The sequence below is a fragment of the Somniosus microcephalus genome, chromosome 10, assembly GCF_052327205.1.
Source record: "Somniosus microcephalus isolate GS21.2 chromosome 10, FLI_Smic_1.0, whole genome shotgun sequence".
Taxonomy (NCBI): Eukaryota; Metazoa; Chordata; class Chondrichthyes; order Squaliformes; family Somniosidae; genus Somniosus; species Somniosus microcephalus.
Window position 1 is genome coordinate 64697299 of NC_140996.1, and position 16559 is coordinate 64713857.

The window sequence follows — 16559 nt, forward strand, 5'->3', positions numbered from 1 at the left end:
CCACTATTATACCTTGACATGCACACCCTCAAAGGATCTCACTAGGCTACCACTAGCTCTCTCCCTTATTTCTTGCAAAAGACATTTGCATGCAATAACAAGGACTGGGGAGGACTAGAGGAGAGATAGCCTCCATTAACATCCTCTGCCCAGTCGAGGAGAAGGCATGGGGATCATAGGGATAGGTTATATCAGGGATATGGCAAGTGGCAATGCTGGGGAACGCATCCTGCAGGGTCCTTGCTATCTTACACTCTGTCCCTTCTCATTGAAATTTCACCCTCACACACTATGCGCGGCAAAGTTCCGTTACTTTCAGCGGCTACTCATCTGTTTCTTCTTACCCTTGACACAAAATGCTACCCCTTGTCCCTTTTCAGCTGCAACACATGTAGAGCCCCTAGTCAAGGAGCTGGAAGAGGGTGGCATCCATGAAAACACATCAGTCGACCTTAATCTAGCAAGCACTAGTTCAGAGACTGACTATTTAAAAGATAGGTGAGACGGTGTGCACTACTGCAGGGCAATAGGACAGCCCAGGAAGCAGCTCACTAGAAGGAGAGCTCACATCTTTATCCTACGTCAGACAGCACAGATTAAGGCTTCAAGAGCACAGCCTGCAGAAGCCTACTGATGGCTATACACCAGGAACTTCTAAGTGCACTGGCCTGCCTACCAGCAAGCTTGCGCACAATGGCACAGGGCACGGAGGAGTCCAGCTCACCCTTGTGTAGGATCATCATGTGAGGCATGGAAACCATGCAGTCAACCATAGAGCAAGTGGTCAGTTCTATGAATGCTGCAGTGGGGTCTACAATGTTGGAGCCTCTGGTAGCAGCTCTGACATCTTTGCTGGGAGATCAGACTGCTGCCATCATCACACTGGGGGTCTAGCGTCTCCTCATACTTTCAATCCATGAAGGAGTGTGGAGAGCATGGATAGAGGCTTGCAGAGCATCACTGTACTCCTTCACTCTGTTCTTGTGCATCAACACCAGCTCAGAGATTGGATATTTAGACAGTATGCCCTGGTGCAGGGAAATAAAGAGTGTGGGTGCACAGCATCCTGACAATCACATTGGCTCCATGGGAAAAGTTCATGCTGTCCTCTCTCAGGGTGGCAGCACGCCTGCTCCCTTGCCAGCCTCTGACCCAGTGCCCTGTTGGTTCGACACAGCCAGCTGTCCCGGCCGATAGTGAGACACAGCAATTTGCAGTCAGACCTTCTCTGGCCACAGTTGCTCAAGGTTGTCCACTGCAGCCATTTCAAGTGTTGTTCTGGAAGACCCACATCCTGCAAGTCCTCCTGTGCCCTTCCCTCCATCGCCCTCTTCTTTGAGCCGCTACAGGTCTGTGTTGCCTTGCTTGTTGCTGTTGATATTCCCGCTGGTGAGCAGTCTCAATGGTAATCCCAGAAACACCCCCATTTTTCCAAATACTACTACAGCCAGTATAGTAAAACAGTGCAGCTGCAGTCAAAAGTCAGCTCTCCAACATCTCTGTACCCTCAAAATTGCCAAAACTTATTCAAAACAGCCAAAAAAAATCCACAGCAGCTTAAAACTATTATCCAGAGACTTACTTTAATGGAGGTGAGAATCACTTTAAATACCGCTGCTGTTGCCTGACTTTTTAATTTTACTGCCATGTTTTGTGGCAAGGCCTTAAGAATGAGCGAATCAGATGCTCCCAGGCATCAATTTCCCAAAAGGGTCCTAATTTAGGCGCAGGACCTTGCTGGTTGCGGCCTGCAGCGGTCCCTTTAAGTGTCATGTTTTTGGCTGCCGGGAGACCTGGTTTTCCTAAACGCAGCTGGCCTGGCATTGGTTGCATTCAGGGCAACTTAATATTGCAGAGGGAGACTTATCTGAATATGTAAACAGCCTACCGGCTGTTATACATGTGGGCTCTGGGAGCCTATTTTTATGCCTATACCAATATGGCGGGCAGTGCAATTCCAACTCATATAAAACGTCCACTTTCTGCCCACCATATTATAGGTTAGGGCACCCAGTTAGCGCCCAAAAAACAGGCACCGTGTCATCCAATTTCTAGACCACTATGTTTGTCCACATCGATGGGCTGTCTTACTTGATGTAAACAAACTAATTTCTGACTACACTCCAGCAATCTTCTTCTCAGCCAGGCAAAACTTCTCACAGCTATCTGTTGAAAAAAGCTTGACAGCCTTCCTGCCATTGCTTGTGTCTATGTCTCTATTTTTGTTATCTTAAAAAAGGAAGGTCTGCAAAGCACCCCCTGCTGAGCCTCCGGGAGCAGAGACTTCCCAATACAAAAAGTCAGGGACGCAAAATTCAATGTTGTAGCGCGGCTTATAAGGCCGATTTTCTTGAAAAAATAGCAGCTGCCTTGCTTCCGTGGGACACAGCGGCCGCTACTTTAGAGAGGTTGGCAGCTCTGTTGTTGCCTGCACTCACTTCTCCCATGTAAACATACAGACCGTGACATCAATTGGCGTGCAGCACCTGAATTGATGCACGACTGCAATTTTGGATGTCACCGCACTCCATACCGCCCTCTCCTAATCACACATGGAAGAACGTGTATGCAGCAGTTGTACAGAGATGCTGTCAGTGCAATAAAGGTATTGCAATAATCTTGGGGGACTTTAATCCTCATTTAGACTGGACAAATCAAATTGGCAAAGGTAGTCTGGAGGACGAGTTCATGGAATGCATTCGAGACAGCTTCCTAGAACAATATGTCAAGGAACCTACCAGGGAACAGGCTATTTTAGATCGTGTATTGTGTAATGAGACAGGGTTAATTAACAATCTCATAATAAAGGATCCTCTGGGGCAGAGTGATCATAATATGATAGAACTTCACGTTAATTTTGAGAGTGACTTGCCTAAGTCTGAAACTAGAGTCTTAAACTTAATTAAAGCCAATTACATAGGTATGAGGGTTGAGTTGGCTAAGGCAGATTGGAAAAATAGGTTAAAAAGTATGGCGGTAGATAAGCAGTGGCTAGCATTTAAAGAAATATTTCATAATTCTCAACAAAAATACATTCCATTGAGAAACAAAAGCTTTACGGGAAAAGTGATCCAACTGTGGCTAACTAAAGAAGTTAAGGATAGCATTAGATTGCAAGAAGCAGCTTATAATGTTGCAAAGAATAATAGTAAGCCTGAGGATTGGGCAAGTTTCAGAAACCAGCAAAGGTTGACCAAAAATTTGATAAAAAGGGAAAAAATAGAATGAGAGAAAACTAGCAAGAAATATAAAAGCAGATTGTAAGAGTTTCTACAAGTATGTAAAAAGGAAAAGAGTAACAAAAGTAAACGTTGTTCCCTTAGAGGCTGAGACAGGAGAAATTATTATGTGGAATAAGGAAATGGCAGAAATGTTAAACAAATATTTTGTATCTGTCTTCACAGTAGAAGACACAAAAAGCATACCAAAAATGGTGGGGAACCAAGGGTCTAATGAGGGTGAGGAACTTAACATAATTAATATAAGTAGGGAAAAAGTACTAAAGAAACTAATGGGACTAAAAGCCAATAAATCCCCTGGACCTGACAGCCTACATCCTAGGGTTCTAAAAGAGGTGGCGGCAGAGATAGTGGATGCATTGGTTTTGATCTTCCAAAATTCCCTAGATTCTGGAATGGTCCCAGTGGATTGGAAGGTCGCAAATGTAACACCGCTATTCAAGAAAGGAGGGAGAGAAAAAACAGGTAACTACAAGCCAGTAAGCCTGACATCAGTCATCGGGAAAATGCTGGAATCCATTGTTAAGAAAGTGGTATCAAGTCACTTAGAAAATCATAACATGATTAGGCAGAGTCAACATGGTTTTATGAAAGGGAAATTGTGTTTGACAAATTTATTCGAATTTTTTGAGGATGTAACTGGCAGGGTAGATAAAGGGGAGCTAGTGGATGTAGTATATTTGGATTTCCAAAAGGCATTCGATAAGGTGCCACATAAAAGGTTATTACACAAGATTAGGGCTCATGGGGTTGGGGGTAATATAGTAGCATGGATAGAGGATTGGTTAACAGACAGAAAACAGAGAGTAGGGATAAGCGGTTCTTTTTCAGATTGGTAGGCTGTAACTAGTGGGGTGCCGCAAGGATCAGTGTTGGTGTCTCAGCTATTTACAATCTATATTAATGACCTATGAAGGGACTGAGTGTAATGTATCCATGTTTGCTGATGATACAAAGCTAGGGGGAACAGTAAGCTGTGAGGAGAACAGAAAGAGTCTGCAAAGGGATATAGATAGACTAAGTGAGTGGGCAGTAAGGTGGCAGATGGAGTATAATGTAGGGAAATGTGAGGTTATTCACTTTGGTAGGAAGAATAGAAAAACAGAATATTTTTTAAATGGTGAGAAACTTTCAAATGTTGGTGTTCAGAGAGATTTTGGTGTCCTCGTGCAAGAAACACAGAAAATTAGCATGCAGGTACAGCAAGCAATAAGAAAGGCAAATGGCATGTTGGCCTTTAATGCAAGGGGGTTGGAGTATAAGAGTAAGGAAGTCTTGCTACAATTGTACTGGGCCTTGGTGAGACCACACCTGGAGTACTGTGCACAGTTTTGGTCTCCTTATCTAAGGAAGGTTATACTTGCCTTAGAGGCGGTGCAACGAAGGTTCACTAGATTGATTCCTGGGATGAGAGGGCTGTCCCATGATGAGAGATTGTGTAGAATTGGCCTATACTCTCTGGAGTTTAGAAAATTGAGAGATGATCTCATTGAAACATAAAAGATAGGAGATTGACAGGGTAGATGTTGAAAGGTTGTTTCCCCTGGCTGGAGTGTCTAGAACTAGGGGACATAGTCTCAGGATAAGGGGTAGGCCATTTGAGACCAAGGTAAGAAGGAATTTCTTCACTCAGAGGGTTGTGAATCTTTGGAATTCTCTGCCCCAGAGGGCTATGAATGCTGAGTCTTTGAGTATATTCAAGGCTGTGATGGATAGATTTTTGGACTCTAGGGGAATCAAGGGATACGGACATCGGGCGGGAAAGTGGAGTCGAGGTCGATGATCAGCCATGATCTTATTGAATGGCAGAGCAGGCTCGAGGGGCCGTATGGCCTACTCCTGCTCTTATTTCTTATGTTCTTATGTTCTTAAAGGGATACATACATCTTTCAGGTAGGTTTCAATTTCAGCCTTTGGAGTGTTTTTAAAAATATTTTATTGGAGTAGTGGCTTAGTGCAATACATTAAAAAAGTTGTTGAAGTGTGCAGGGAGTGCTGCTGGATGTTTGCAAGGCTTTGGATGGCAAAGGGAGGTCTCTGAGAAGACCACTTTCTCACAGTCCTGTGGCTCTAGTTGCAGACCCCCTTGGGCTACAACATCACATGGAGATGAAGCAGAGGCAGCAAAGGGGACAAGCTGCTTACAGAGACAAGAGGAAGAAGCAAAGGAGAAAGAAGCCAGAATAGGAAGAAGCAGAAAAGGAGGAAGCAGGAGGAAGGAGACAACCCAGGCAGCCCCTTTCTGGCTTGGACTTCCGGGATCGAATCATCCGCCTGCGGTACCAGTGACCACAAACCCAATTCTCCTTACAACATTTGCCCCACACCTTACCTTCCCTCTGTTACTGACCATCACAGCATCCTCTTGGCCACAATGCTGAAATAAAAGCTACCATAAGCAAACTTTCCAATCCAACTGTATCCATATATGCATTCAATATGACATCAAAAAATCAACTAATCACCCTTATGCATTCCCTTAGTGACTGTCTTGTGTGTGCCTTTGCCTATCCTAGTGATGTCACACAGTGCTACCCCAGTGGCTGCAGCATGGCTGGTGGAAGGCTGCTGACTTTCAGTGGGGCACACGGCAGATGGCCTTGCAGGATGACCTCGAGGAGCTGGTGGCTCGGAGTGTCAAATTGACTGATGGTGTTTCTTCTTCACTTTCCTCCTCGTCTTCTTGGTCAACCACTGGCTGGGCAGGCTGGATTTCTTAGGTGTCTGAAATGAGGGAGGCACAAGGGAGGGGTTGTGGTGAGGGGAGGGGGGTAAAGCAAGAGGTGCATGCTTACACCATGTGCAGCTTGTACATCAGAAGATATTGTGGGATGAGGGGGAAGTGGGATGTGAGGAGGATAATGTGTGAGGATATGTTATCCGTGTATCCTTGCAGCTCCGTCGCTTCCATGCCCTTGCCAAGAATGGCCTACACCGTCTCCTCCAAGGGGGTCAGGCAAAGCTAGAAATGTGAGGTGTGCTTCAGGTTTGGTAGAGATTGTTGGTAGGTGAGTGATGCGTGGGTCGTGCATTGAGCAATGTATGAGGCCAGTGGTGCAGATGGCTTTTGAAGATGCATGTGACCTTGACCACTGGTCTGAGGTCATGAAACTTCTTTGGGTACTGAAACCAAGTTCTGGGACGACAGTGCTGGCAGTGACCGCCTCGGTAATCTGGCCAAACATCCTTCTTTCTGGAGGGCCTCCTGTGGGTAGAGGACCTCTCTTCCAGTGTTGGCACCCTACATGAAGCTGGAGTGCTGCATGCGAGACCCTGGGTGCCCTTTCCCTGGCCTGTTGAGCCATTTGTGTTGGTGCTGAAACACTTCTCCCATTTTTTACGTGCAGAAGGCAGTTCAGCTTTAAGAGCTGAAGACTGCCCAGTTTGGAATGATTTTTAATGGTTTTTTTTCAGAAGGCAGTTGACCTTTAAGGTTAGAGACAGCTTATTTTTTTAATGATTTTACATTTTTTCTTCAGAAGGCAGTTCACCTTTAAGGGCTCAAGACTGCTTCCAAAACTGACAGCCTTGCTTTAAGAAAATGCAGCGTCACTCCAGCGACACAGCATTGAGCCTCCTGCTGAATGCACAGCCTCAAGCAGCGCATTAGTCGCTGGGGTGTGTGCTAAAAATCATTCAAATCAGCAGGCAGCACCAAAATAACGTGCTGCCTACGTTTTCTAAATGGGCGCAAGCAAATCTCGCCCTGCGGTGCCACCATCCTTAACGAATTTCTAGGCCCAGGTGTTTCTATCAATTACTGAGACAAGCTAATGAATTATTTCAAGTTTATAGTCTATAGAGAAAATAACTTCTGATAGTACATTAACACCCACTGTGGCAGTTCCCCTTTTTAAAAACTTGCGTGAATACACTATGCTTTGAAACACAACATAAAAAAACCTCCTTTCTGTGGAAATTGGGCAAAAAATTGCGAAATACGATATTTTTTTTTAGTCATTTATGGCACAGCATTTCATATTAATTATATTCACCAAAGCAGACTCGTTAATACAGCAATCCACAAGATTAAAAAACCATACCTGCTTTTCTAAAATATTCTTAAGATTGTTCACTTCCTGCTGGTATCGTCGGCTTTCCTCCTGAATGTCATGCTCATGCTCATTTTTCAAAGTGCCAAGGCTGGATTTAAGTTGCAAACTTGTACTCTTTATCTGCAGAAGCTCCTTATCAGGATACACAATAAACATAAAATTGGTATTTAACAAAAATAAATACACTTAATTTCAAATTATAATGGCCCAGGTTTTGCAGTCAGAGGTGAACGAGCAGTGCTTGCCATTCATTACACTTACATTTTCCCACAGACTTTGTGGGCTTTTGCACTGCGACTTGCGGTAATTGGAGAGTCGAAACAGCGCAGCGCCCTCTACAGGGGATCTGGGACCTGTGTGAACAGGCAAGCAACGGTGTCTCTCCTCAACCAATCAAATTGAAATATCATTACTGAGACACGCAGTCCAAACCAGGAAGTGTAAATTAGAATACCAAATTCAATGCCAAATCATACAGAAAGCAAAATAAAGAGGGTAAGAAAGATGGGATTAAGAGAGAAAGATAAGAGACATAAATAAAAAGTTTTTTAAAAAATTTAAAAAATGTAAATCTCCAACAATAATTAAAATCTGAAGGAATGAGACTCACACTTTTGAAAGTAAATTTTCAGTGCTAGAGAGGTTGCTTGGCAGTAATTAAGACTTATCCCGCCTTAAAGATTCACTCACATTTGAACAGACAAGCTCTAACTTTTTCTGGCATGTTTAGTGGCTATCTAGTGGGTAAGTACCGCAACTTCACGCCCTTCATGTATGTGACTGGCGAGTCTCTTGGCGAGATACTGGTGTAGTGCAGCTTGTGGAGGAGCAGGGCAATTCGGACAGCAACTTCCTGATTTCCACGTTTAACTGCAACGGCAGTCATTGCTGTCAATTTACTCCTTAATAACGGTGAGCGCCGTTAGTCTCACCGTTATTCTTACCGGAAAATCCAGGCCAATATCTTAGCAATTTACAGCTAAATTGTTATCTACAGATTATTCTGACAGTCATTTGTTTATGTAATAACGTATTAAGTTTCTTTAAAGGCAAATAATTGGGAGGAATAGTTCACAAACACAACCCATGAGCACAACTTTTTAATAGAGCCAGTACAAAAAGCTTCTACTCTGCTAATGTTGTAACTGTCCCACATCTGCCATTAAAGGCTTATGATAAATATCAGATTCATAATACAGTAGATAATCAAGCAGAATACAGAAAGCGCAGAGGAATACTGAAAAGGAAATGAGAGGGGCAAAGAGAGTGTATGAGAATAGATTAGCAGGTAACATAAAAGGGAACAGTCTTTTATAAACATATACAAATAGTACAAGGATCGCCAAAGGAAGGATGGGGCTGATTAGGGACCAGAAAGGAGACCTTCTTGTGGAGGCAGAGGGCATGGCTGAGGTACTAAATGAGTACTTTGCATCTGTCTTCACTAAAGAAGAGGATGCTGCCAATGTCATAGTAAAGGAGCAGGTAGTAGAGAAAATGGAAGGGATAAAAATAGATAAAGAGGTACTTAAAAGATTGGCTGCGCTCAAAGTAGCATGATCACCCATTCTGGAAGGGATGCATCCTAGGTTTCTGAGGGAAGTAAGGGCAGAAATAGCAGAGGCTCCAGACACAATGGCCCAGAACTTCAGGTCTCCACGGGTGAGTACACACGGGCTACTCACCCGTAAGCCCAATGGAAGTGCTGGTTTCCTGCATGCACTGCGCATGCGTGGGAAACCGGCACTTCCGTTCCCCTGAACGAAGGGGTTCAGAGGTCGAACGTGCGCGCAGGGGATGCTGCGCGTGCGCATCAAACTTACGTTTTTTTTTACAGGTTTTCCCGGGATCGTAAGCCTGCAGGATTTAGAAATATAAAAAGCAGGCGTAAGGCCTGCTTTTCACAAGGTAAGTGGTCAATTAATTAAAATTGAAACATTTTTTCCACAGGTTTATTATTTTTAAATACTTTAAAGCAAGGTAAGTTTATTTTTAGCCCCGTTAGAATATAAAATTATTTTTTTCAAAAATTTAAATTATTGTTTAAAATAGTTATTTAATGTAATTTATAGTTTATTTAAAAAGTGTGATTTAAAAAAAAATGTATTTGAAGGTTTACTGCTATTTTGGGGCCGTAGTATTTATAAGTCTTGACAGGTCTTCCTGTCAATCTTATGAATGGAGCATTCCCTGCCATGATTGGCTGCCCATGGCCCACGTGATCCCAGGGGACGCATCGAACTAACTGCGCCCCTGGGACACGCAAGCACTGCGCGCCGGCAGCTGAGCCAGGCCCCGGATCGGAATTCCACGAGGCCCTACAGCTCAACTGCCGGCGCGCAAGGTAAGTGCAGGTCGGGGGCTTACACCCGCGGGAAGCCCCCGACCCGAATTTCTGGGCCAATCTTTCAATCCTCCTTCGATATGGGAGTGGCGCCGGAGGACTGGAGGGTTGCAAATGTTACACCCCTGTTCAAAAAGGGGAGAGGGATCAGGCCAGTCAGCCGAATGTCGGTGGTGGGGAAGCAGTCCGGACAAAATTAGTTGAGTTCTTTGTTGAAGTAACAGAGAAGATTGGTGAGGTTAGTGCAGTTGATGTTGTGGATCTGGGCTTTCAAGGGATTAAAGGGCCAGTGGAAGCGTGGATATGAAAGTGGCTAAGGGACAGAAAGCAGAGTGTAGTGGTGAACTGTTGTTTTTCAGACTGTGAGGAAGTATACAGTGGTGTCCCGCAGGGGTCGGTATTTACGACCACTGTTCTTATTGATATGTGTTAATGACCTGAACTTGGGTATACAGGGCATCATTTCAAAGTCTGCAGATGACACGAAACTTGGAAATGTAGTAAACAGTGAGGGGGATAGTTGCAGACTTCAGAAGGACATAGATAGACCAGCAAAATGGGCAGACACATGGCAGATGAAATTTAATGCAGAGACGTGTAAAGTGATGCATTTTGGAAGTAAGAATGAGGAGAGGCAATATAAACTAAATGGCGTAATTTTTAAATCTTTGAAGGTGGCAGAATAAGTTGATAAGGTTGTTAAAAAATATGGGATCCTTGGCGTAAAAAAGACATGGGCCTAAAAATTCGATGTTTTAGCGCTGTCCGTTTAGGCCAGTTTTGTAGAAAAAATGGCAACCGCCTCGCCTCTGCCCGTTTCTGGCGTGGGACACAGCGGCCGCCATTTTGATAAGGGCCATAGCGCTGCTCTCAAATGTAAATTAGCAGCTCGTGACGTAAATCGGCATGCAACGTCTGATTTGACGCCACTTGTAATTTGGACGTTCTCGCTCTCCTTTACGCTGTGTCCAAACTACGCACAGAAAAGCGTGCATGAAGCAGCCCTGCAGAGACGCTGTCAGCGCTTCTTAAAGGTACACACACATCTTAGGTGTGAATTTAAGCTTTTGGACTTTTTTAAATATTTTATTGAAGTAGTGGCTTGGTGCAATAGATTAAAACATTTTTTAAAGTGTGCAGGGAGTGCTGCTGGATACTTGCAAGGCTTTGGATGCTAAAGGAAGGCCTCTGAGAGGAGAAACAATGCTGGAAAAACTAAGCAGGTCAGGCCGTGGAGACAGAAACAAAGTTAACGTTGCAGGTCAAGATGCTGCCTGACCTGCTGAGTTTTTCCAGCATTTTCTGCTTCTATTTCAGATTTCCAGCATCCACTCGTAGAGGGAAGAGGAAGAAGCAGAACAGGAAGATGCAGAAGGGGAAGACCAGAAGAGGAAGAAGCCAAAGAGGAGGAAGTAGAAGGAAAGATGCAATCCAGACAGCCCCTTTCTGGCCGGGACATCCAGAATTGAATCATCCGCCAGTCACCACAGCCCCAATTCCTGATTCAACTTTTGTCCCACACCTTACCTTCCCTCTATTACTGATCATCACATCACAATACTGAAATAAAAGCCACCACAAAGCAAACTTTCTAGTCCAACTTGATCCATATATGCATCCAATATGACATCAAGAAATCAACTAATCACCCTTGTGCATTCCCTTAGTGACTGTCTTGTGTGTGCCTTTGCCTATCCTAGTGATGTCACATAGTGGCTGCACCATGGCTGGTAGAAGGTTGCTGACTTACAGTGGGGGACACTGCAGATGACCGTGCAGGATGACCTCGAGGAGCTGGTGGCTGGGAATGTCAAATCGAGTGACGTGTTTTTTCTTCTTCTTCTTCTTCCTCTTCTTCCACTTTTTCATCTTCTTCACTCTCTTCTCCCTCTTCTTGGTCAACCACTGGTTGGGCAGGCAGGATTTCTTGGGCATCTGAAATGAGGAAGGCACAAGGGTAGAGTTGTGGGCTGCGATTTTGCTGGCCTCGGCGGGTCGTGGCGGGTCCCGACCCCGCTGCTAGCTCCATCCCGCTCTGTGAAATGAATTTCCCTTAATGGGGCTTGTTATGCCCGCCCAGTGCAATTCCCGGCCAATTCGAGGAAGTGGGTCTGGTGACGCGTCATCATCCGGTTTCCTTAAGCGGACCATGGCCAACTTTAATTTGACATTTATGCTGTCAGTGTTCTGCAGCATTGAAGTGCTGCAAACACTGACAATGACTGCACAAAGGCACAGGAATGTACCCAGCCTCTCCCATGAGTCCCTCCATATGCTTATGGAGGGAGTCACAGCACACAGGGAGGTTCTCTTCCTTTCCCATGGGCGGAAGACACCTCCCCAGGAGATCAACACAGCCTGGTTGCACATTGCAGAGGAGGGAACAAGCAGGGATGTGGTCAGGAGGACCTGGGTGCAGTGCCGCAAATGTTTCAATGATCTCAGTAGATTACAAAACATTAGTACAAAGCCACACTCAGCCAAATCCTGCTGTGCCACTCATCACATCCCCATCACTCTGCCTTCCCTACCCTACTCCTGAACATCCTTACTCACACCAACTTACCAACTATATTATCACATCCCCATCTCACTAGCCACCCCTCACACTCACCCTCATCCTAGTGCAATCATACCAACTAACACACAGGGATAGGCACTTGGGTGTTTTATGCAATGTTCATGTAAAGTTTCTGTAAATGTGGTGTCAAACATTGAAGCCTTTATTTTCAACACTTTGCGTTTTTGAACAAATTTGTGTGCACCTTTGGAAGTGGCTTCGTGAGTTGCAGTGAATGGTGAGACATAACAGTAAACCCTGCAATGGTGGTGAGTGTGAAAGGAATGGCTTGGGCATTGTAGGGATGCTTTATGGTGTTGGCATCTGGCATCGCAACCTGGCGCATCATGTGGTAGCATCAAGTGAAGTAAATCTGGCCATGGTGAGGCCATCCCTGGCCTCCCGGGCAGCAATGTGGTCGGGTGCTGATGCTCTCTGTCCTATGCAGCATCAGTTGATTGTGGAGAAGGTTGGTGTTGTTGTTGGTGCTACTGGTGTGCCTGTTACTGCTGGTGTTGGGGCTCATCGTGGTAAGATTCTGAGGACGAAGGTGAGAGAGTGTAAATGGCACCCATGCTAATGGAGAAGATAGCAGTTGAAGTGGAGATGACAGAAGCAATGTATCAATGGTGAGAGAGGTTGCTGCAATGACGTGACACTGGTTGGACAGTTTGCTCCAAACACTTACAGCCTGCATAAAGCTCAATCTGTCTTCCAAAGGGAGAAAGCAACAGCCTCTGCACTTGGAAAGTGAACAGGTGTGAAGTGGGAGCTTTTATACTACATTTCAAGTTGTCATATCAGCTGATTCAATGGACACTCAACTTCCACTTCAGATTAACAGACAGGGCTTAGGAGCAGCGTTGAAGCCATGGGCAAGCTATTAAAGTCAAAGGCAAGGTTAAATTCACTCTTAAGGGCTTGTCAACAAGCCAATAATTGTTTAAATTAGGTCCCCCGCCGCTGCCAGTCAGGTCTGCTCAGCGCTGGCAGACCCGACATTGGGAAAGACAAGTTTGCGCGGTTCCCAACACGCTGTCAATCAAATCAAATTTCACTGCCAACCCACCACTGATCCCGACCGCTGAGCACCGGCAAAAGCCGGCTGTGGAGAGGGGAGGGCAGGAAAGCAAGAGCTGCAGGCTTACACCATGCGCACCTTGTAAATCAGAAGATATTGTGGGATGAGGGGTAAGTGGGATGTGAGGAGGAGGATAACGTATGAGGATACTAGCCTCTTGTATCCTTTCAGTCCCGCCACTAGCAAAGGGCTCAGCCATGACCCTGCCAAGAATGGCCAGCACCATCTCCTCCAAGGGGGTGAGAAGCTAGGAATGGGAGGTGTGCCTTGTGTTTGGTAGAGATTGTTGGTAGGTGAGTGATTGGCGGGTGGGGGTCGTGCAATGCGCAGTGTATGAGGCTAGTGGTGCAGTTGGTAGGAGACAGCTTTTGAAGATGCATTCACTGACTTTGACCACTGGTCTGAGGTCATGAAACTCCTTTGGGCACTGGAGCTCGGTCCTGGTGGGGGGGGGTGGAAGGGGAGCAACACTGCTGGTAGAGGACCTCTCTTGCAGTGTTGACCCCCTGCACAAAGCTCGAGTGCTGCGTGCGATACACTGGGTGCCCCTTTCCTGGCTTGTTAAGCCATTTTTGTTAGTGCTGAAGCATTTTTATCATTTCTTTAATGTGCGGAAGGCAGTTCACCTTTAAGAGCTGAACACTGCCATTTCGGGATTATTTTTAATGGAGTTTTTTCAGAAGGCTGTTGAGCGTTAAGTGGTAAAAATTGCATATTTTTAAATGATTTTTATTTCTTTTCATCTTAGAAGGCAGTTCCACTTTAAGGGATCAACACTACTTTCTAAAATGACAGGCTAGCTTTAAGAGAACGCTGCCTCGCTCCAGAGACGCTATGACCACGCTACATTGGGCCTCCTGCTGAAACTGCTGCCCAAAACAGTGTGTTACATGTTAGGTTTAGCGCTGTGCTAATTTAAACCAGAAGCCAGCACCAAAATAAGCCTGCACTCTTTTTGCGGGCGGCCATTAACTTCGGCCCGCAGTGGCTGTTTCCCGGCCTAATCGAATTTCTAGGCCATATCATGCAAAAGCAAGGGAGTTATGCTAAATCACTGGTTAGGCGTCAGCTGGGGTATTGGGGGGAAGTTTTGCTTACCGTTGCACTGGGAGCAGGGGGTTGGGGGGTGTCGGTTATGTGCGGGAAACCTAGATGTCTGGATCCCCCTGCACGCCATGGAGATTTAACTTCATAGTGGCATCTTTCATCATTGACAGGTTTCAGCCTGATTAACAGGCTTGGCTTCCAGTTGGGCAGGGAGCATCCTGGCGGAAGCCGCAGGACCAGGTAGGTCCTATCTCTGACACAGTCCGATCTCAAAGAGGGTCCGATCCCAAGGAGGGTCCAATCCCTGACCTCGGGGGTTGGGTTGGGTGTGGTCAATCCCCGACCCAGGGGCGGGTTTGATCCCGGGGACCCCTAGAGGGGGTGGGTTTGTCTGGGGGGAGGTCTAATGGTGGGGTGCTTGGGGGGCCAGTAGGAAGCACTCCCGCTCCTCCTGGCCTACAAGGAGTGCTACCCAAGACTCGCTGCAGCTATCAGATACCCGAGGCCTGGGAAACCTGGCTGGCCACAGTAAAACCTGCACAGCAGGTTAAATCCAGCCTACTTAACATATTTTAAATGCCAACGGGCCTCCTGGGAGCAGATTAGCTGCATGCTCCTTGTCCTGACTCGGGTAAAAAACAGGTTGGCCATTTAACCCACCCACCCACACCCACCTTCTCACCCATGTTAAAATTCACCCCATTGTGTCCAATTGTAGGCATCACACTTTAGGAAGGATGCCAAGGCCTTGGAGAGGGTGAGAGACTTCAGTTATGTAGGAAAATTAGAGAAGATGAGATTGTTATCTTTAAGAGCAGAGAAGGTTAAATGGAAATTTAATATAGGTGTTCAAAATATTGAGGGGTTTTGATAAGAGTACATACAACAACTTGTATTTATATAGCGCCTTTAACGTACTAAAACGTCCCAAGGTGCTGCACAGGAGTATTTTAAGACAAAAAATTTGACACCGAGCCACATCGGGATAAATTAGAGCAGGTGACCAAAAGCTTGGTCCAAGAGATAGGTTTTAAGGAATGTCTTAAAGGAGGAAAGAGAGGTGGAGAGGTTTAGGCAGGGAGTTCCAGAGCGTAGGGCCTAGGCAACAGAAGGCACGGCCACCAAAGGTTGAATTATTATCAGGGATGCTCAAGAGGGCATCATCGGGAGAAACTGTTTCCATTGGCAGGAGGGTCGATAACCAGAGGACATAGATTTAAGGTAGTTGACAAAAAGACCAGAGAGTAGATGAGGAGAATTTTTTCATGCAGCGAGTTGTTATGATCTGGAATGCGCTGCCTGAAAGGGTGGTCGAAGCAGATTCAATAGTAACTTTCAAAAGGGAATTGGATAAATACCTGAAAAGGAAAAATCTACAAGGCCTCAGGTTGGGTGATTGGGCAGAAGCATGGCAGATGCAATATAATGTGGATAAATGTGAGGTTATTCACTTTGGGAGCAAAATCAGGAAGGCAGATTATTATCTGAATGGCAATAGATTGGGAGAAGGGGAAGTGCAACGAGACCTGGGTGTCCTTGTGCACCAGTCGCTGAAGGTAAGCATGCAGGTGCAGCAGGCGGTTAAGAAGGCAAATGGTATGCCGGTCTTCGTAGCAAGAGGGTTTGAGTACAGGAACAAGGATGTCTTGCTGCAGTTGTACAGGGCCTTGGTGAGACCACATCTTGAGTATTGTGTGCAGTTTTGGTCGCCTTATCTGAGGAAGGATGTTCTTGCCATGGAAGGAGTTCAGCGAAGATTCACCAGGCTGATACCTGGGATGGCAGGAATGGCGTATGAGGAGAGATTGGGTCGATTGGGCTTGTACTCGCTGGAGTTTAGAAGAATGAGAAGGGATCTCATTGAAACTTATAAAATTCTGACAGGACTGGACAGACTAGATGCAGGAAGAATGTTCCCGATGGTCGGGGAGTCCAGGACCAGGGGTCACAGTCTAAGGATAAGGGGTAAGCCATTTAGGACAGAAATGAGGAGGAATTTCTTCACCCAGAGAGTGGTGAACCTGTGGAATTCTCCACCACAGAAGGCAGTAGAGGCCAATTCATTAAATATATTCAAGAAGGAGTTGGATATATTTCTCAAGGCTAAAGGGATCAAGGGGTATGGGGAGAAAGCAGGGACCGTGTACTGAATTTGGATGATCAGCCATGATCGCATTGAATGGCGGAGCAGGCTCGAGGGGCCGAATGGCCTACTCCTGCTCCTATCTTCTAT

At 45.7% G+C, this 16559-nt stretch overlaps 1 protein-coding gene across 5 annotated transcripts in view; it reads right to left on the reverse strand.

The window, feature by feature from the left end:
* The window catches only part of LOC147111529 (cilium assembly protein DZIP1-like), a 580724-nt gene that overhangs the window by 374789 nt on the left and 189376 nt on the right, over nucleotides 1–16559 (reverse strand). For all 5 annotated transcript variants that reach the window (XM_085998574.1, XM_085998576.1, XM_085998575.1 and 2 more), the window contains exon 7: nucleotides 7283–7426. In XM_085998574.1, the coding sequence (XP_085854700.1) occupies nucleotides 7283–7426 (144 nt within the window). The remainder of the gene's footprint in view (nucleotides 1–7282; nucleotides 7427–16559) is intronic.